Genomic DNA, 21,365 nt, shown 5'->3' on the forward strand with positions numbered 1-21,365 from the left:
TATTTAAGTCTAGATGTGATATATATAGTTACATCACAGAAAAGGTCAACTGATTGCAACATCTGGGAATTAATACTTTGTGACTCATCTTCGATTAGATCTTCACAGTAAGGCCTTGCGTACAATGGAGGAAATATTAGGAACAGGAATAGATATTAAGATTTCAACCTATCAGAAACCGGGTATTCCGGTGTAACTGGTATCTGATAGGTTAAAATCTTAATATCTATTCCTGTTCCTAATATTTTCTCTATTGTGCACAGGGCCTCTTACAATATCAAACTACAATATCAAATATCTGTGCACATGAGATACAATAAGACAAAACCGTTGACGCGTTCCGCTCTTCCCTTGCGGATGCGACCCTTTGGACTTGCGACCCTTTGGACTTCCGACCCTTTTGGTACACGACAGATGCGACAAGGTTCCGAAACGCGACGATAAGATATAGGTATCCGATGTGATTGAAATAACAGTTAATCATCACCCTCCTACTATTTTCATAGTAATATGGAAGGGGAGCATGGCGAACGTGCACGCGAAATTATTATACAGCACGGTTATAAATACGACCGCGGTAGGATCGACGGACAAGTCCCGTCGAGTATCACGTTCACTCGGTTACGAGCTCGGCTCCGGCAGAATTATATATACGATCCTTGTTGAGCAAGTTAGCCTAGGCTCATCTCTACAGAAAATCGGAGACGTGACTACATTGCTCGGTTATCGGCACCAGCTCGCGGTTCGGTTATGGGTACAACCGTCAGTACTTTGGGGTAGGTCAACGGGAGTAATAAGTAAAATTATATTTCAACACTTTCCCTGTTATACAACATTTTGTCACGCTTGGTTGCTTTGCTGAGATCGTTATAACATTACGATTGAGAACAGAGATCTCTATCCCGATAAGAACAGGTGTCTACATTGAATCCATATATCTTATTATATGGACAAAAATTCATTGACATCTATATGTAATGTGTGATGAATAATAAATCAAGATATCCAAATTTTAATATAGATTTCATAAAGTGAAAATCGATGTGAATTTATTTACATGAATTCTATATTACTATCTTCTAATTTTATCTCCCCGTTAAACATAAAATTTCATGTTAAATTAATTTTGAGGAAAATTCATTTAATGAAATTACAGTTTCATTCATGTATGGATATCATAACAACGAATTTTTTGTCCACGTAAAATACGGATTCAATAAGATACCACGAATCTGTTCTCATTAATAATAATTTCGTCGAGTTCTCAAAAAACTTGACTTTTATGAGAACTTAATAAGCTGTAATAATGTCGAATTATGCGAGAATTGTGATTTAAAATTCGCTATTCGTATGAGATCCGTGAACAGTGTGTGGATGTATTCGTTGAATTTGCATTAATGGCTTCTTTTTGATAAAATCAAAGAGTGTGAACACTACTTAATGGCCAATCATGCAAGACCTTGATTACTCACATCACAATTGGTCAATTTAAAAATCTTCTCCCTGGTGGTACACTGAAAAAGTTTCACTTCAGGCATCGGCCAAGGTGAGTGGATGTGTGCAATCAGTTAATTCCCCTAGTCGAACAATATTATTGCGTAAACACAAGATTGTCATTATTGCGTAATATTTATATGTTCTTAACTTTTTAATTTTTTGAGTTATCATTGACATTATTTTTTTATTATTAAATTATCGCATTAAATATAAGAATATAATTAAAATAGGTTTTTTTAAGGCTCAATTGACGTAAATCAATACAATAATAATACCTATTAGAGTCAACACAGGATGTCCTGACAACCTGTGTTGGCTCTATAGGCATCATTATTGTATTAAATAAAAAATTATGAATAAAATTGCAAATTGGGAATCGTATAGAGATCTACATGAATGACAAATCTCCACGAATCTTATACAAACAGTGAATCATCATGAATTACAAATTATTGCGCAATTTGAGTTTTATAGTTTTAACGCAAGATTGCAATTACAAGTTTACTTAAAAAAGTATTTTTTGTAAATTTAGACCGTAGTCCGATTTACGCTCACAATGCTTAAAAATTATATTGTTATTCTTATTGTTTATAAAATGCTAAATAAGGATAAATGATGCTCAGAAGCATTGTTAGCGTTAAACTACAGCTTTAATAAGATATTATTATTCGAGAGAAATTTGCAAGCAATCTATTTTATAGCAGCAATTAGTTTTTAAAAACCAGTTTTTATAATTGATCGTTATTGCAACGACGTTAGGCCTTTTAATGTTATACTGTGCAATCTTAACGTGATATTTGAAATAGTCTTTTGTCGTTATTTCTTCTTTTCTATTATATTTCTTTGCAAGAATTGTTTACATAATGAGACGTAAGACAGTTGAACTTCCGTTTGCAGAATAAAGTTCGTAATCAGCAGTGACACGTAAACTGCTTCGTAACGTTCAATTGCTCCGCGACTGTTTTTATCGTGCGTATCTATGTATGCTTGTACTTTATCATGAAATTTGCTTGTGTTGGAAATGTAAAAAATAAATGCAGTTACGCCTTTATGATTCGTGCAATCTGTTGCATAATATAATGATAGTGATTTCTAATTTTTATCTTACAACTAAATACACGTTACATGATAAAAATATTTCTCGCTTGTTGCGCAATATCTGTACTCTTTCATCAAATGATCTTTAAACGATACTTGAAAAAATATGCAAGTCATGCAATATGCAAACATTAATAGAATGTTCAAAATAATGTCTACATTCCTCGAAACAATTGTTTGACGTTTATCATTAATAATAAAATAATAAATTACATAGAAAAAAAAACAATGTTTTAAGTTCAAACGACTGGACTCCTGTATTCTTCAAAATAATAAAAACATATCAGTGAAAAATAAAGCGATTCTACGAATTTCTATTATTAGTATTTAATTCATCTCTACTGTAATGCTCTCTCTCTCTCTCTCTCTCTCTCTCTCTCTCTCTCTCTCTCTCTCCTTTGCTTTTATGAGCATAATAATTTCATCTTTTTTTGTTATGTAACATTTGCTTCACAAAAGATTTTAGAATAATCGTAGTTAATGCCTATTTCACGTCGTTTTACTAAAATTACTCGAAACTCGATACTATCGACTTTCAGTTTACAATAATGGAATCGACGAACAACAAAGTCATAAGTGAAATCGACTGCTCGGCTCGATTGTAATTTAGGACAGAAACGTCGAAACGTCGATATATTCTCTAGACATGCAATATGCATCGGAAATATAAAAACCTTGATAATCACCACAAGAGTGTAACACGATAGTGTATATAAGAAGTGCATTTTTCACATAAATACAATCTTTCTTTAAAAAGTTAAAGTTTGAATTTCGGTAAAAAATTTTTATGTATAATTATAGCTTTTAGTTTTTATACTAATATATATAATTCTTTTTAGGCTTTTATGGGTGTTATCTTCAAAGATACCAGAAGGTTTGTGGATTATTCATTGCTAATGTTAACATTTCGTGAACCTTGCCATTCATTTCATTAGATTGAGAAGCACACTAAAACTCTAGATATATGAAAGTAGCACAAACCTTTTATTGAGCCGAAATGCCTTTCGAAACACCTTTTCTATTGACCACAATAGGAAAGTTGTTTCGAAAGGCATTTCGGCTCGGATAAAAGGATTGTGCTACTTTTATATATCTAGAGTTTTAGTGCGCTTCTCACTCTAATGACCTAGTGGTCTGTAGATCACTAAGGGCCGGTTGTCCATCTTTTGGTAAATTTTATCTGTGAGGTAAATCTGGCAATCCGCGCATGTGATTGGGTAATCTTGCTATTTATACCCAACAGGTAAAATTTACCAAAAGATGGAACAACCGGTTCTAAGCGCTTAGTATTATTGGTATATGATATAATTAGTAAGTCGAAAATGGAGGCTACCTTTGCACTACTTTAGTATATTTAGAGCTTTAAAACGCACATTATTAGTCCGCTTCTTTTCCTAATGAAGTGAACAGCAAAGTCACGAAATGTTGGAATTATGTCAATGATTAAAAATACGGCGATAATCCGCAAACTTTTTGATATCTTTGAATGTATATAATTATGCATAACTATACATAATATATTTTTATCGAGGTCATAAGATATCACAGATTATTATAAAATAATCCGTGATATATATGTGTGTGTCAACGTTTCAATCTGTTTCCTGCCTTCTTGACAGCTTTCTGATATTTTCATCTCTTCTTTTATCTCGCTGTAGCGTTTATAGTATCGGAAATAGTTATCAAAAACTGAGATTGGTACAATTTCAGTGAACTCATATTTCGATATACATCATACACAAAATCATTTATATGTCTATACGTTTTTCCTATATTTTCAATATCGAACATGCAAATGGAGTCGATATACAGATATCAATTTTTTATCCAGTTTAATTATTTAACGCTCTCATCTGTGTATGCATCCAGTTTGTACAACAAAAAAATCGATACATTGTTGAGCAAATGCAACGAGAATATTTCATGTATGTTTGTGGTAGACTTGGAAATATCGAGAAATGAATGCATACAATAAAAAACAAGTCCACAATCATTTTTTTATTCTTAAGTTAATAATAAAAAACAAATGACTAATTATTTTTCAATCTTCGTAGAGTGAACTCTTCTTGTTTGTCTTCGATCGATTTTGTTGTTCTATGTATACAGAACGACAGACGGATTAAAGTAAATTGCATAACGATGAAATAAAAACTTTGTACTAAAAGTTTTAATAATATATAAAAATAATAATAATAATAATAATGATAATTTTATGTGTGTGTGTGTGTGTATATATATATATATATATCTTTTTTGCACATAATAATGACAAAGTAATCTTAAGTCATTTTTCTAGTTAAAGAAAATAAGTTATTAAGTAATAAATACGTTAAATAAGGACTCTCTCTTTTTAAAATAACAAAAACAACCTAAATGTGAGCTAATGAGAGTCAGTGCGAACGAAGGTGTGCAATAAATATTTCACAAATAATTTTGTTAATTCATACGATGTGTTGATATCGTCTTTATTTGAAATCTTGAAATCTTGAACGTTTCGATTCTCTTTGGAATCTTCATCAGCAATCTTCTTAAACCATACTAGATTTCGCGAACGCTCAATGTGGAGTCACTCGCAGGTTGCCAAAACTGTAGTGTTATCTGTTTTAAATTCAGGTATTGTACATAAGATATTGAAATTCAAGCAATAAAGTAACGAGTAACTCACCCATACGATCGCCAAATCTCATCATGAAACCTTGGATAATATATTAATATTCACAACTAACCACATTTTATAATACATTTATTGTAAATTTGTTTGAACTCCGTCCAATATATCTGGAATGACGAGTATGTATAATGACACGTAATATTGACAAAGGTCGAATTGACGGAAAACAATAAGTCATAATAAATACAAAATATAAAAACAGTACATTCATATTAAGTTGCTGATTTTAACATATATGACGTATGTAACATATTTAATATATATAATGTCAAGTCATAGATATAATAAATATAAGAACAGCATTATTGTTATAGTTTTAGAATTATTGTTATAGTTTAAGACATATTTTTAATACAAGAATTAAAGCGTCAAAATAAAGATCTAGATTACGCAGTCAAAATTTAAACGTGACGAATAATTATGCTTAAAATTATGTAGTAATTTATAATCGACCCTTGTAAAAATTGCAAATAAATAACTGCAGTAATAAATAAGTATCATAAATAAGGTATTAAATTGAAATTTCATAGCTTTAAAACTTAATTATTATTTTATCATAATAATTAACAAGAAATGGACAAAAAGTAATACATTATAAAATCAATTGCCATTTGAGATTTTTAAGACTAAGACTTGCAAAATTTAATTTCACAGATTCAGTTTAAATCGTGCTTGTTGCAGCGTGCTTAAGTATAGATACTTAGTTACTATTACATTGCAAAATTGCACAGTTAAGATTATACATCGCCTACGGACGTGAGTTATCAGCATTTGTCAACGTTATGATCTTTAGTTATTTCCGTACAATAATCACGTCATTTACGAATCTGAATACATTAAATATCACAAAATATGTGTATGAGTGTATGGGACGTGTTAACGGCGCGTTTCCAAAACAAGTTTTTTACAAGGTGAATACTGATTCACCATGTCGCAAATGACAAAATTGATTATTATTTAGAGAACAAAAGAACGAGCATTATATGCTTACTCTTAGGAAAGAAAAATTATCCTATTATTTATTAATGACATTGGCGACCATTAATCATACGATCACAGTGTATGAATGTTTTCGTGACGAATTACGCATCTTACGAATGATGGATTGTAACAAGTATAATTATATAAACTCGTTAGATCGCATGCTTTGTCATGCTACTACATAAGTAGTATTCAAATCGAGAAAAATCACTTGATTGTCATGCTTGTGCATGCTAAAAAAATTTTTTATTTCAATTTCTATTTTTTTATATATGTCCTTTCCTTTAATCTTTAGTTCTGGTTTTAAAAAATTCTTCTACACGCAGAGAATTTTATTTTAAAATTTACCCCGAAAATATGATAGTTGTCATACAATATTTTAAAGATTTTTACCATACACTTCAGTAAAATTAATCAAACCTATTTTATACTTTATTGTAGTTTTATTAATGAATGAAGGAGATTTACATTAAAATTCTTGGAAATACAATATTGTTCCTCGACTATCGTATTTTCAGGGTAAACTCTAAGAAAAAATTCTCTTCGTGTTCTTACTATGCATATATTACATTGTGATTACTTGGCCTTGTTTTATCATTCTGTCCCCATTTTTTCTCATTTCTTATTCCTCGTTTTTATTAAAAAACCTGTTATATCCAGGGTCAGCAACTTATCGCGGGTTTGGAATTTTTGACTAACAAAAAGAAGGAAGGAAAGAGTACAAAATAACAACCTTTTTTATTTTTTATTTTGTGCTAATTGTTGTCTCCTTTTTTACAACTGCGAATTGCGACGCTAACAGCCAGTAAGGAATCATTTATATTGGCCGTAACCGTACCTCATAATTTGTAAAAATTGATTAATCACAATCGAATATTCCCCTCTCATTCAATTGTAAGAGAGAAATGCTCGACTGTGATTGTGCCGTATGCCGTTATCTGTAAGAATTACAGATAATTCTTACAGATAACGGCACACGACCAATAAGTTATCTCTAAAAATTGAATCTCTATAATGCACGCAGTTGTACTGCCATCGCAAATATGGGTCGGCGTCTGCGTACAATATTTTAAAAAGTTCACAGTTGATTTTTAATCTAATTCTTGGATTCCTTTGGTGTGGATTTCCGCACTAAGCTAAATTTTGGGTGTGAAGTGCTCCACGATTCCACACTATAATTGCCGGGCCTGGTTATACTATACGTTAGTAAACTACGTTGTAAAACACTATATATTCAAAATCGTAACTTGATTTTTTTTTTATTGATCTTGATCTTGTCATTCAAATACGCTATTTCATGTCTCGGATCTCCGATTTTCTGCCATTTTCTATACTTAACTCTATTACACAATTAATCGATTAATTAATTAATTTCTCTCTTTATATTTTATATTTTATATTATTATTAATTTTTCTCAAACATATTTTGATGAAAAAAATGCAATAGAATTTGTAAATGCTACATGTTGAAAATAGTAAGATATTAACAAGAATCAGCAATAAATTCCAAGGAAGCAAAAATAGTGTAATATAAGATAGTCCTAAAAATAGTTTATTATAATTAAGAGATATTTATTTTACGCTATAAAGGAATAATAATACTGATAATATGAAATACTAACAATAAATATATAATAAAGAACAATAGCATTTTTAATAGCAAAAAATAATTAACAAAGCAAGATTAAGGATACGGAAAAAACAGACCAAAGATATAATGAACAAATGTATAACATAATTTTTTAGGTTTTTATGCTATGTTATACATTTGTTCATTATATCTGACTCGGTTTGAGTCGCTCCCTATTTTCCTACGCAAACCTTCTAGTATCTTTGAATTACATATTGTATGTATAAAGAAAAAAAAGAAGATATTATACGTACATAATACAATATTGTGAGACATGTATGCGTATTATAGATTTAAAATAAAATTTTCTCTTTTTATACGAAAAACTTGAAATTAAACGATAATTACATGACGTTCTAGAGATTACTCTACAGCATTAAATCATACTCATAATTCCATATAATCTTGTAGAATCTTTTTTTATTTTTCTCGCAAATTAATGTTACACTGTGCTGAGTAAGTTTATGGCTCGAGGCAACAACTCCTCATTAATATTCTTATATCCTCTTCTTTGTTGAATTAATCTCACGTGTTGATTTGCGGCAATAAATTACGATTAAGAGTCTTTCTGTCTCATATCTTCAGCAGGGCTACCATCTTTTTTCCCCGAACAGTGTCCTCTTCTTTAAGAGGTCTTGTCAAAGTGTTTGAGGTAATTATTCAGGACACCTTTGGAAAATCCTCCCGAATGTCTCCGGACGTCCTACAAGAAAATAATGTCCGGGGAAAAAAGAAGACGGATATAGTAATTCTAATCTTAAGACAACTTAATCTTGATAACAGAGAGAAAAATGTAAAAATACGTACAATTACAAAAAATATAAATTCTTATCTCGTAATATTTGTTACATTTAGAAAGCAATAATAGACAGTTGCTTGAATGTGAGATGCATTGTCTGATATGATATGCAACGTATTCGTAAACAGCAACATTATATAATGCTTGTTTGAATACTCATAAATCTTACAATTTGTCTTAAAATATTAATAGTTTCATAATAGTTGATAGAGGAAGAAATATCTTTCTCAAAATTGCGAGACTTTTTCAGCAATGGGATCATGTCAAAAATACGATTCATGCTAAATGTCATACCGTTTTTTAAATGAATTTGTATTCAAGCCAAAAATAATTCTACTTATTGTACTGTCTACTTGTTGTATTTGATAATTCATGCTTTTTTAAGTGGTGGTTAAAGATTTTAATGATTCATCTCACACGTGCACAATGCAGAATTTTCAAATTTTCTTCATTCAATAACCATGAAAAAAATCATTTTTCTCACACCTGCGCTAATAACTCAACAAACATGATATACTATGTCTATACACTTTTTTATGATTCGTTCCGAGAATAGTGCATCAACATGTTATGCTTGCACGCATTTATCTTTGCTGCTATAATTATTGCTTGATGCGAAGTGAAAAACAAGGATATTAAAAAAGCGCTAATTTTCGCTCCCCGAAGTAGCAATTAAAAGTGCTATGTTTTTCGCACAGTTTTTTGTACAGATTTAGAGCTACAGAATCTGATACTGATCTTCAAGAAATTTAAATTTGTCGGGGAAATATTAAAATCAGCATAGTGCTTAAAATAGCTTTATAGTTATTAAACATCTATTATCGTAAATTATTATGACATGTGTTATTAGCAGATACTATGTTAATACAGATAATATGTTAATTTATGTTTTTCTGCTAATAAAACATGAAAATGTTCTTATCTCTAATAGTTCATGTTCTGCTTGATAAAAAAAGTAAAAAAGTAATTAAAAAGTAGGAGTAATATCAATGGAATCTTGAATCTGAAAGCGTTGTTGTTTATCATGCCCAATTTCAAGATCTTCTTTTTCCTCATGAGCTTAGCAAGCAATAAACAACGTTCTCAGATGCTATCATGATTTAAAATCAAGATTTAAAATAATTTCTATTAAAACACAATAAAATAATATACGGACAATGAGAGCTTTACACAGCGCGGGAGTTGGTGCGCAATTTATATAACAATTCTAAAATGTTCACGTAATATATTAAAAATAATGACTTCCAATACAGACTTATTAGGACGTTTCGGTTTACTTCAAACCGAACCGTCCTAAGCTAATAACGTCTTCAGCTAATTCGTATAACATTATAATAATAGATGTGTCAACAGAAAAAGCGTTGGATAAAGTTGAAATATGCTCTATGTGAGACCGAGTATTTCCCTACTGTCTAGTTGAGAGTAACCCAATTTCTGTTTCATCGCTGTTTCGATAAACCGAAACTAATAAGTCTGTATTGGAAATCATTATTTTTAATATATTATGTGAACATTTTAGGATTGTTATTTAAATTGCGCACCAACTCCCGCGCTGTGTAGTTCTCATTGTCCGTACATTATTTTATTGTGATTTTTTCCAATGTTTGCATAGCAGAATAATTGAGTAGAGACCTTAAAGAATATGTGTGAATTTTTACAGAATTTTTCGAGCACTTTATACTTATAATAATATTTATACTTATAATAATATAATAATTTATACTTATAATAATGTCTCTATTTTTAGATGTTAATAATTTTGTATTTTTTCGAACTAATATTTTAAAAGCTTTATATGTTGATTTTATTAGTTTTCCAACAAATTAAAATTTATCAATGTTGGAATCAGATTCCACAACTAAAAAATTATAAAAAATATACTTTACCTAATGCTTTTACTTGCCATTCTAGGGACAAAAATTGATACTTTTTGAATATACTCCTTATAAAATATCTGATAATTATCATTTCTCCGTAAATTTTGTTTTCAAAAGGCGTACGAATATCTAATAAGACTCTTGTGTAAATTGGTGGACAAAGGATTACCAGTGCGTGCATTGGCACAATTGATGAACAATGCCAACGATAATGTAAGTTATAAATATCGTCATAAGAAATTTATAATGCACGTCATATTATACGTCATGCGACATAATCAATACAAATCCGCGTTTAGCTTTATTAATTTCCGGAAACATTCGACTCTTGACATATATCTGGAGACACGATAGTATCTCGGCGTTAAGACAAGCGAAGCGTATTATATTTTACGATAAAAGTTCTAAGATAAATACTTTTCACGTATTATTCAGTTGTATAGTAAACTAAAAAGTGATAAATGTGAAAAAATAATTTTTATATATTCTGTATCATCCATATTATACTTCCCGTCATACTTCCTCGATTGATAATAATGTTGACATTCTATTCAACCTAATTTATGTTTTACAGGGAGAGTGAAAAATCCATTAAATTTACTATAAATGGAACACCACACACGAGTACGTATTCTTCAAATTTATAACATACGTAATTAAAAGTGAAAAAGTTACAATTCTATTAAGCAGCAAGACAACTAATTTTGTTATTTACACGACGGTAGAAACTGTAGAATTTAATTATATGCACGTAATATAATTATATAACGCAGGAAAATGTAGTTACGTTGTTGGCAGAAACCATTACATTTCAGCTATGAAAATTTAATTGTGATGGCTGATGGTGATAGCTTTAAACATTCAACTGTAAAGATTTAATTATGACGATGGGCCTTTGTGAAATTTCGCATCAAATTAAAGTCCTATGTTACTCATATCCATGCTTTATGAACCATAACTATTCTTTTTGATTTTACAATCGCTTCCAGTATCGGGGGACATACCGGCTGATACGTCCCTCAATGTCTACATTCGCGATTATGCGAAACTTCGCGGTACAAAAGCGATGTGCCACGAGGGTGGCTGCGGCGTCTGTGTCGTGGCTGCGGAAATCAAGGGCAAGACAATGGCTGTAAACTCCTGTCTCGTACCAATACTAATCTGCGACGGGTATGCGTGAATCAATCGAGATGTTACATTTAAATTTTACGTTAAAGAAATTAATAAGACTTTATGACACATTTTTTCTCGTTAGAAAATACACTGAAAAAAAAATTTACGAAATTTGAATAAATATTTGTTTAAATATTACCAATGGGACCATTTGCTTACAGAAAATAAATATTTATTCGATTAAAAAAATGATATTCAAATTAAGTATAATTTTTTTTAATTCAACAAATATTTTTTTACTGTAATTTGGTCCCATTGGTACTATCTAAACAAACTATTTATTCAAATTTCTATCTTGATCTATTTATTTAATTTCTCTTAACTTTATTAGAATTATAATTTTAAATAATATTACTGTGTATCTATAAATAAATAATAATCTGTAAATAATTTTACAGATGGATGATTCACACGATTGAAGGTGTAGGAAATAAACGAGATGGTTATCATTCAATCCAAGCTGCACTCGCTGGGAAGAATGGCTCGCAATGTGGATATTGTTCTCCTGGCATGGTAATGAATCTTTACAGGTGTGTGTGTGGTAAAGAAATTAATTAATTGAAAAATTATCACATTTTTTAAAATCAAATATTACAATCTCGGATATACAGATATAATGTGTGAAATAATTAGCAAATAAATCGTTAGTCAAAATAAAAATTCTAATTAAAAAATACATGCATAAATAATGATGCGAGTTAATTAAAATTATCATATTTAAAAAATAATAATTTTAGACATAAAATTTTCTCGAAACTTTTGGCGTTGCAGTAAATTTTCATTGAATAATGCATAATAAAAAAAAATTATTATATAGTTATTATATAGTTAAAATCATTAAATATAATTTAAATAATATATGTATAAGTAAATTATAAATTAAAATTAATACATAAATAATGATACGCGAAAGCGAGCATAATCCATATTTATATGATATTCATTTTTTTTTAATATTAAGCTCGTTATGCATTGGAGATTGAAAATTGAAAATTGGAGATTAGAATTTGATGATAAATAGACAATTTTTTTAATTTAATTCATTTTGTTTTAACTGAATTATAATTTCTAATCCGTAAATTCCTGGTAAGGATTTAACAGAATGTAAATAAATTTGCATACATTATATTAGCGTATGCATTTTATTATCGTAATTTTCAGTCTTGTGCAGAACAAGAAATTGACTATGCAGGAAATCGAGAATTCCTTCGGTAGTAACATCTGTCGATGTACAGGTTATCGTCCAATTTTGGACGCGTTTAAGGGATTTGCTAGTGATGCATCTCCACAATTGGCGAAAGACATTCGCGATATTGAGGTATGTTCTAATAGAGATATCACGTAAATATTTTATTTCATATCGGTCAAGGTTTTATTTTTATATTTTCGAATTTTTTAATAAAATTTGATCTTATTTCCACACAGAATTCCGTTTTATGTATGTAATAACTGTAGTTTATTAATATTATGGAAAACTGTTATATCGTTTTAAATATTTTTACAAATCCAATAATACATTTCATAGGAGATCTATAAAATTAAAACCTGCCCGAAGAACGGAATGCCATGCAAAGGCACTTGCGCGGATAGACATTTCTCAGATGGAAATACGCTGGATATAAAGTTGGCTGATACGGAATTCTATAAAGTTTACTCCATCGAAAATTTATTCGCGATATTTCGAGAGAAGCCAGACGCAACGTACATATTAAACGGCGGAAACACAGCACATGGTAATTTGCTTTCAATTTTCACGATATAAATCAAGACAAACTGATAGAACAAAATATATATAATGTATATGACAAGTTAATAATTTTTATAGATGTATTGAGTTCTTCCAAAACAATAATTGTTTGTACTATAACATTTATAATATAATATATTGTAACATATTTATACTGATCACACCTTTTTATAATTTTTTTTTAATTCAAACGAAATGAATTTTTTGTCTAAAGAACTATTTTACTTTTTTTTATAATGAGAGTTTTGTTTAAATAGAAACAAATGGAAACATGTTTCTGAAATCTATATAAAAAAAGAGCGTTTTATTACATCATTTTTTCATATATTAAATGTATCATTAAATAACACAGCAGATTATATAACACATATTAAAAAATATCCATATTTATTGTTCCAATTTAAATGAGTTTTCTTTATCCTGCGATTAATGTTAAAATAAATATTTGATATTAGAATAAAAAATTTCAAAATTTTTGTTAACTTAAATGAACAAATGATCAATACTAAATAATCAGTTTCGTCATAAAAATATACAAAATATTGAGAATATAACCTTACAGGCGTCTATCGGACGGGCAAAAACGACCTCCGCATCGATATAAATGACATCCCGGATTTGCGTCGCGTCGAAAAAACTAATGATTCTCTAACCCTGGGCGGAGGCGTATCTCTCACCACGGCGATGGAGATCTTTGAGAAGTACTCGTCAGAGACTGGATTCAAGTACCTTCATCACCTGGCCCATCACATCGATTTGATTGCCAGCGTGCCCGTGCGTAACATCGGTAGCATCGCTGGCAATCTGATGATCAAGCACGCGCATAATGAATTCCCGTCTGATTTGTTCTTAATGCTGGAAACCGCCAGTACTCAAATACATATCCTCGAGGCACCGGGAACCAAGAAGAGCATGATGCTGCAGGATTTTTTGCAGACGAACATGCACCACAAGATCATCTACAGCGTGGTGTTGCCGGCACTATCTGATGATTACGAATACAGATCCTACAAGATCATGCCTAGAGCCCAAAATGCTCATGCTCATATCAACGCCGGCTTCCTCTTCAAACTCGATGGCACCGGCAAGGTAATAGATAAATAATCCTTTCCAATTATTCGTATTTTGCGTTATTATTAATCACTATAATTCAGTATATTCGCAATGTTTCACGAAAAGGTGTTGGAGAAGCCTAATATCATCTTTGGTGGTATCAACGAGCACTTTTTACATGCGAAAAACACAGAGCAACTGCTAATGGGTAAATCTATCCTCGACAAGCAAGTGCTGAAGACAGCTTTGGAAACATTGCATAATGAATTGCAACCCGATCATGTGCTGCCAGATGGTTCGCCGGAATTTCGCAAGACTCTCGCCATGGGACTATTCTATAAGTTTGTGTTGAGCATCAAACCGGAGAATGTGAATTCGAAACTTCGCAGTGGAGGATCCATTTTAAAACGAGATCTCTCCTCAGGTACGCATAAAGTAACTAAATAATATATCTTTGCTTTTTAAGTATTTCTATTATATGTGAGGAGTTAAATTTATTTTAATATTTTTTTACATAGGATGTTCAACAATAGAAGGAAAAAATTTAAGGAGTTATTTTAGTGATAAAAAATTGGGCGAAAATTAAAAATTAAAAAGTAAAAGTAAGACTTTGTTTTTAATTACAAATATGTTTAAATATTCAAGTAAAAATGTCTAAAGCACGTGAATATTTAAACATTTAATTAAAAGACGAAATATTTATCACAATTTTGTTATCTCTTTATTTCCTTACTTTATCGTCTTACTTTATCGTCTAAAATAATTCCTTAAATTTTCTTTTTATTGCTGGACGTTCTATATACACATGCATATACTTATGTAGAAAAGAAGATAGAACTATGGCCCTTCATTTATATTTTATAAATCTATATTTCTATATGTATATATAATATTGAAATGTAGATTAAAATATATTTATATTAAAAAAAGATAGAGAAATACTTCTTAAACCGATTTATTTGTAAAAAGTCGTGAGATGCCTCTGATTGTTTTAATAAAAAAATCTGATTACTAGGTACGCAAGACTACGATACAGATAAAAACGTATGGCCGGTGAACAAGCCTATGGTAAAGTTGGAGGCGATTCAACAGACATCGGGCGAGGCTCAGTACTGCAACGACCTACCACCGTATCCTGGAGAAGTATTCTGCGCTCTTGTACTTGCGAAAGTCGCTAATGGCAAGATCGACAGCATAGATGCGAGCAAAGCACTCGCTATGAAAGGTGTAGTGGCATTCTTCAGCGCCAAGGATGTACCCGGCAAGAATTTGTGCATCTCGGCTTCTAGCCGACTAATAATGTTGATAAATGACGAGTTGTTATTCGCTGAAAAGGAGGTTCTCTATGCTGGCCAGGCGATCGGCGTGATCGCCGCCGAAACGCATCATCTGGCCAACGAAGCCGCAAAATTAGTAGAGGTCAAGTACTCCGAGACTTTGAAGAAGAAACCGGTGTTGACCATTGAGGATTCCATCGTTACGAAAGACGATACCAGATTCATGAAAAGCATTAGCGTTCCAGCGAAAAAGAAAGGTGTGAATTAATACTTGAGTAAGATAAAGGAAAAAATTAGAATTGAGAAAATTTCCAATCACAATTATAAAACAAAATAAAACCGAGTAACTCGAGGAATTTAATATCTGTATTGTTACGAAATCGTATAAGTAGCTGTTGCTAATCATTGAAACGTAGAAATGGTAGAGCAATTCTCTTCCTTAAACCTTTTGTGTTACTTTACAGGAGATAACGTTCAACATAAGATAAAAGGCGTATTCCTAACCGGCAGCCAGTACCATTATACCATGGAGCCTCAGTCCTGCGTTTGCATTCCTACAGAGGATGGTATGGACGTTTATCCAACGTCGCAATGGATAGACCTCATTCAAATATCGATTGCGAATGTTCTCGGTATTAAGAACAATAGGTAATTCATCTCCCGCGACCGTTTCGAGAGTATTATTAATTTAATAATGGTAACGTGATTTACACGTTTATAATTTCAGACCGGTAAGAATAAATCAAACAAAAGGAATAAAATTAAATTAGCGTTATAATCGTGTGAATTCAATTTTCGTAGTATCAATGTTCAAGTCAGACGAATCGGCGGCGGATATGGAGCGAAAATCTCGCGGAACGCGTTATTCTCATGTTCTTGCGCGTTAGTATGTCACAAACTAAATCGCCCAGCACGATTAGTTATGTCTATTGAGGGCAATATGCAAGCGCAGGGCAAAAGAGTTTCTTCACGCCACGAATACGAAGTCGGGGTAGACAACGAGGGAGTTATTCAATACAATGATTCGAAATATTGGGCCAACGCGGGCTGTAACTTCAATGATCCCCATGCTTGGGTCCTATGGCATCACTTTGGAAGGCATGTATTAAAAAATATATACATATATAATAAAAATGTATTTTCTAATAATACTCCAATATTAATCGTTTCTTGTATTCAAAATTTTAGAATTTAAAAGTAAATTTTGTGTATATTTCATCATTTATTAATATATAAAATTAAAAAAAGACATTATTTATAAATAAATTAAATTACTAAATTATTATTTGATTTATACTAAACACTAAAATTTTTGCGGAATCCACGAGAAATAAAATGGAAATTATTATAATATTCATCTAAATAATATTATTATAAGTATCATAAAAAGTTTTATTATAAGTATCATAAAATAAGACTTTTTTTGAAAAACCAAAATAGTAATTTGCGATCGAACAATTAGTTTATTAGATACAATTCATGTTAATTCTTTATAATATATTAACGTTTTATTAGTCTTATTAATTTTTTAAGTTCTTAAGTGTGAATAATTGTTACCGATTATTTACAGTTGTTACGCAATCGATAGTTGGATGTTCGACGGATTCGATGTACGAACTGACTTACCATCAAACACATACTGTCGAGCGCCAGGATCTACGGAAGGAGTGGCTATGATCGAGAATATAATGGAGCACATTGCAAAAGTGACAAAAAAGGATCCACTACAGGTCAGATTGGCGAATATGAACGATGAGGATAAGGCCGTATTAGAAACTATGATAAAGGATCTGTCGAAATCGGCTGATTATGAGATACGAAAGCGGACAGTTGAGACATTTAACAACGAGAATCGCTGGAAGAAAAAGGGCATCGCTCTAGTACCAATGAAGTATTCATTCGGCTACTTCGGTCAATTTAATGCTATGGTGTCGGTCTGCGCTCGCGACGGTACGGTTTGCGTGACGCACGGTGGAATTGAATGTGGCCAAGGTATAAATACCAAGGTACGCAAATGAAATTTTTTTCCTAATTACTTTAATCCCTAATTTGCCTAACTTATCTATATAAATATTCAAGAGAATTTTTTAAATAATTTATATTATGATAAACAATTTCGTCAAACATATAATTAAATGTAATAGAAAAGAAATTAAATTTCAAAATTTTTTTTTAAATGTTCGAAAATCTTCTTAAATTCTTTTATATATATCTAGTCTTGCCATAAATTCTGTCAATAGTTTAAACGGATAGAGCAAAAAATAATAAAAACAGATAGACCCAAAGTTATACATATACTCTGAAAGTAGAGACGAAGAAAACTACAAAACCATTTATATTTTACTCGAAATACCCGCCTTTGTTCCGCACCCATTTGCGTAAACGTTAGGGCTACTCATCGATCGGTTTACGCATGACTGCCAGAGGAAGCTTCTCAACTGCTGATACAATGAACGCTTGAGCGATTTTAAATTGCGGTGAAACTTCTTGCATGCCATCTCAACCAAAACGCTTCATAGCTTATAGTCCACCGGGCTAAGGTATGGATTTTCAGACTGCCAATCAGAAATTTTGATGGAGCACGGAATATTGTTCTTTCTAATCGATCGATGAGTGGTCCCAACGTTTACGCAAATGTGTGCTGAACAAAGGCAGGCATTTTGAATAAAAAACAGATGGTTTATATGTGTAGCTTTAGATCTATCTATTGTTTTTTTTGCTCTATTCTTTTAAACTACTGATAGAATTTATGGCAAGGTAGAAGCTTCTAGGTAGAAGCTAGACTGTAGAAGAAATGATTATTTAACTGCTTGTATTTCATTCCAATTTATATAAAAATAATATTTATTTTATAATAAATAGGTTGCTCAAGTAGCAGCTTATACTTTAGGTATTGATGTAGACTTAGTCACCGTGAAACCAACCAATAATTTAATAACGCCAAACAACTCAGTTACCGGAGGCAGTATTACTAGCGAGGCCAGTGGATATGTAAGGATTCAATTTAACTCATTTACAATGTTTTAACGAAAACGACGCGATGTGTAAAAACGATCGTTTGATTTTAGGCCGCGATTCAATGCTGTAAAGAGATCTTGAAGAGACTCGAGCCAATAAAAAAAGAACTGAAGGATCCAAGTTGGCAGGAACTTGTTTTTGAAGCACATCTAAAGGATGTTGATTTATGCGCACGCCATTTGTAAGTATTTAATGCAACTAACTTTTAACACAATAATAATAATATATTGTATCGTATAAATGTTATTAAACATTTTGACGTCTTCTAAAAGTACCATGTTTTTTTCATAAAAAAAAAATAATTATCATATTTTTGTTACAAACTAGTACATTGTGCAGTTTAAATGCTTCGTTTGCATTTTTTGGTTGAGAACAATATCCATACCATAATAATTTCAATTCAGTTTTGATAAATAAATAACATATTTTTATGTGTTGCATTGTAAATTGCATATTTTTATACGTTGAGAAAAGATGCGAAATTATAATATTCTTTTAGTTGCTTATTAATCTATATTATTAGTCTATTATTTATATCTATTAGTCTATTAATTATAATTTATTACACTTCTACAGGTACGCGCCCACGCAGGATGATACACTCAAGCCTTATGGCATTTATGGTGTCACTATTGCCGAAGTAGAAATCGATCTGTTGACCGGTCAGCATATTATCAAAAGAGTCGACTTGATGGAAGACGTGGGTGTAAGCTTAAATCCAGAGATCGATGTCGGTCAAGTAGAGGGTGCTTTCGTGATGGGAATAGGATACTGGACTTCTGAAGAGTTGGTGTACGACTCTAAAACAGGAGTATTAACGAATGACAGAACTTGGGTACATTATCTTGAGTTTTGAACTAATAACTCTACCAAACAATTGCTCTGATTCATTGATATTATTATATTAGACAAAAATAATTAAACTTAAAATATTTTATTTTTATTTGCCACAGAACTATAAACCGCCAGGAATAAAAGATATTCCCGAGGACTTCCGTGTATCTTTCCGCAGAAACGCGCCTAATCCATTCGGTGTTCTTCGATCAAAAGGTAAGAAACTCTATCAATTTTTCATATTTAAATTCTTATTATCTATTAAATAAAAATTAAGAATTTAAAGTTCATAATTTTTTCTTGTGAATTTCTTCGTATTAAATTAAAAAATCGATCGTAAAAAATAATAGATCTGAAAAGATTGAAAAATTTAATGCCTATTAATTATTGAAATTTTTTTGCAGCAACCGGTGAACCACCGCTTTGTATGGCTTTCGTAATTCCGATCGCGATCCGCAATGCGTTAAACTCTGCTAGAGCGGAGGTGGGAAATAAGGATGTATGGTACGAATTAGGTAAGAACACGAATGCAAACAATAATTAAGCACGTTTGTTGATAACATACAGGAAGAGTCAACTTTGTGGCTTGCATTAATTTTTACATTTTTCATAATAAAAACAAATATTCTTTACTGCAAAATATAACATTTCTTTCTTTCTCTCTTTTTTTATAAATTTATAATTTTTTAAATTAAATATATTATTGTAATATATGCACTCAATTTATTACTCATGATTTTTACAGATGGATCATATACCAATGAACGCATACTCCTAAATGGTTTAACCAATAAGGATAATATGGTGCTGTGAACGAGAATGAGATTTACAAGCAAACTAGTGCTTTTAAACTAAATCATATGCTTATTATAATTTGTTCTTCTAATTTAAAATAAAGGTCCTGATACAAAACAATTTACTTAGTCTTTTTTCGTTGATAAACATTTTAGAGTAATAATTATCAGAACAATTCAATTAGTTAGATTTTAAGCATAACTAAGACATTTCTTATGTTAAATATTTTTAATAAATATTGTTTATTTAACGCCTGATACACTACAAGTAGAAAATATCACAATAATATCTGCAACATAATATATAATTGATATTAATAATAATATATATTAATAATAAAATAAGTAAAAACGTAATAATTCAATATAAATATACTTCTTGCGAAATTTTCTACTTGTGGTATATCTAGTATTTTTTCTAAATAGTAGCATTTTTAATAAATACTGTTTACTAAACGTCTCTCTCCTATATACGGATAATCACAATTATATCTGCATACAATTGTAATTGCTAATAACTTAATGTAAGAATTTTACTTCTCTCTTTCAAGAATAACAATGATTATTACTATATATGTGTAAATATTAAATGTGCTGATATCCTTTGCGTTATTTACGTTTAAAGCACATAAAAAAGAGGCAAAAGAATGGAATAAAACGAGATTGAAGCACGCTAAAAGTTTAATTTGCAAAATTAATTATCGTATAAAGTACACCGAACAATTTTTGCTTCAAAATGAAAAAAAGCTTCCTTCAATAAAATTCTTCCCGTATTATGAGCGTTACTGTGACATTCCATTCGTGGAAATAATGTTATTTACATGTCGCGCTTCACGTGAAAAGAAAACATGCCAGATGTAACTCCACTTTTTTCTCTGAAATTTTTCGTACTCATAAGAACACATAAGAAGAAATT

The 21,365-nt window shown here is 30.8% G+C and overlaps 1 protein-coding gene across 2 annotated transcripts; it reads left to right on the forward strand.

The window, feature by feature from the left end:
- The first annotated feature begins 579 nt into the window (after window positions 1–579).
- LOC108761388 (xanthine dehydrogenase/oxidase) lies at window positions 580–20,584 on the forward strand. Of its 2 annotated transcripts, XM_018507888.1 has the most exons (19): window positions 580–776; window positions 10,671–10,766; window positions 11,128–11,177; window positions 11,543–11,723; window positions 12,125–12,256; window positions 12,888–13,044; window positions 13,252–13,459; window positions 14,036–14,562; window positions 14,653–14,950; window positions 15,542–16,060; window positions 16,268–16,451; window positions 16,605–16,901; window positions 17,374–17,809; window positions 18,666–18,794; window positions 18,872–19,002; window positions 19,398–19,656; window positions 19,775–19,871; window positions 20,060–20,170; window positions 20,401–20,584. In XM_018507888.1, exons 2-19 carry the CDS (start codon window positions 10,753–10,755, stop codon window positions 20,466–20,468), a joined length of 3,798 nt encoding a protein of 1,265 aa, XP_018363390.1. In that variant the 5' UTR covers window positions 580–776; window positions 10,671–10,752; the 3' UTR covers window positions 20,469–20,584. The 2 variants fall into 2 exon arrangements, with proteins under 2 accessions (XP_018363390.1, XP_018363389.1); XM_018507887.1 differs by lacking the exon at window positions 10,671–10,766.
- Window positions 20,585–21,365: the final 781 nt, after the last annotated feature.

The sequence above is a fragment of the Trachymyrmex cornetzi genome, unplaced genomic scaffold (genome assembly GCF_001594075.2).
Source record: "Trachymyrmex cornetzi isolate Tcor2-1 unplaced genomic scaffold, Tcor1.1 scaffold248, whole genome shotgun sequence".
Taxonomy (NCBI): domain Eukaryota; kingdom Metazoa; phylum Arthropoda; class Insecta; order Hymenoptera; family Formicidae; genus Trachymyrmex; species Trachymyrmex cornetzi.

What these genes read in the sequence shown, in the direction of transcription:
- LOC108761388 (XM_018507887.1), top strand. Translation starts at nt 751, where the DNA reads ATGGGTACAACCGTCAGTACTTTGGG. An exon ending in CCAATACTAATCTGCGACGG is followed by an intron (nt 11,724 to 12,124) that starts GTATGCGTGAAT and finishes ATAATTTTACAG; the next exon opens with ATGGATGATTCACACGATTG. An exon ending in GGATGTATGGTACGAATTAG is followed by an intron (nt 20,171 to 20,400) that starts GTAAGAACACGA and finishes TGATTTTTACAG; the next exon opens with ATGGATCATATACCAATGAA.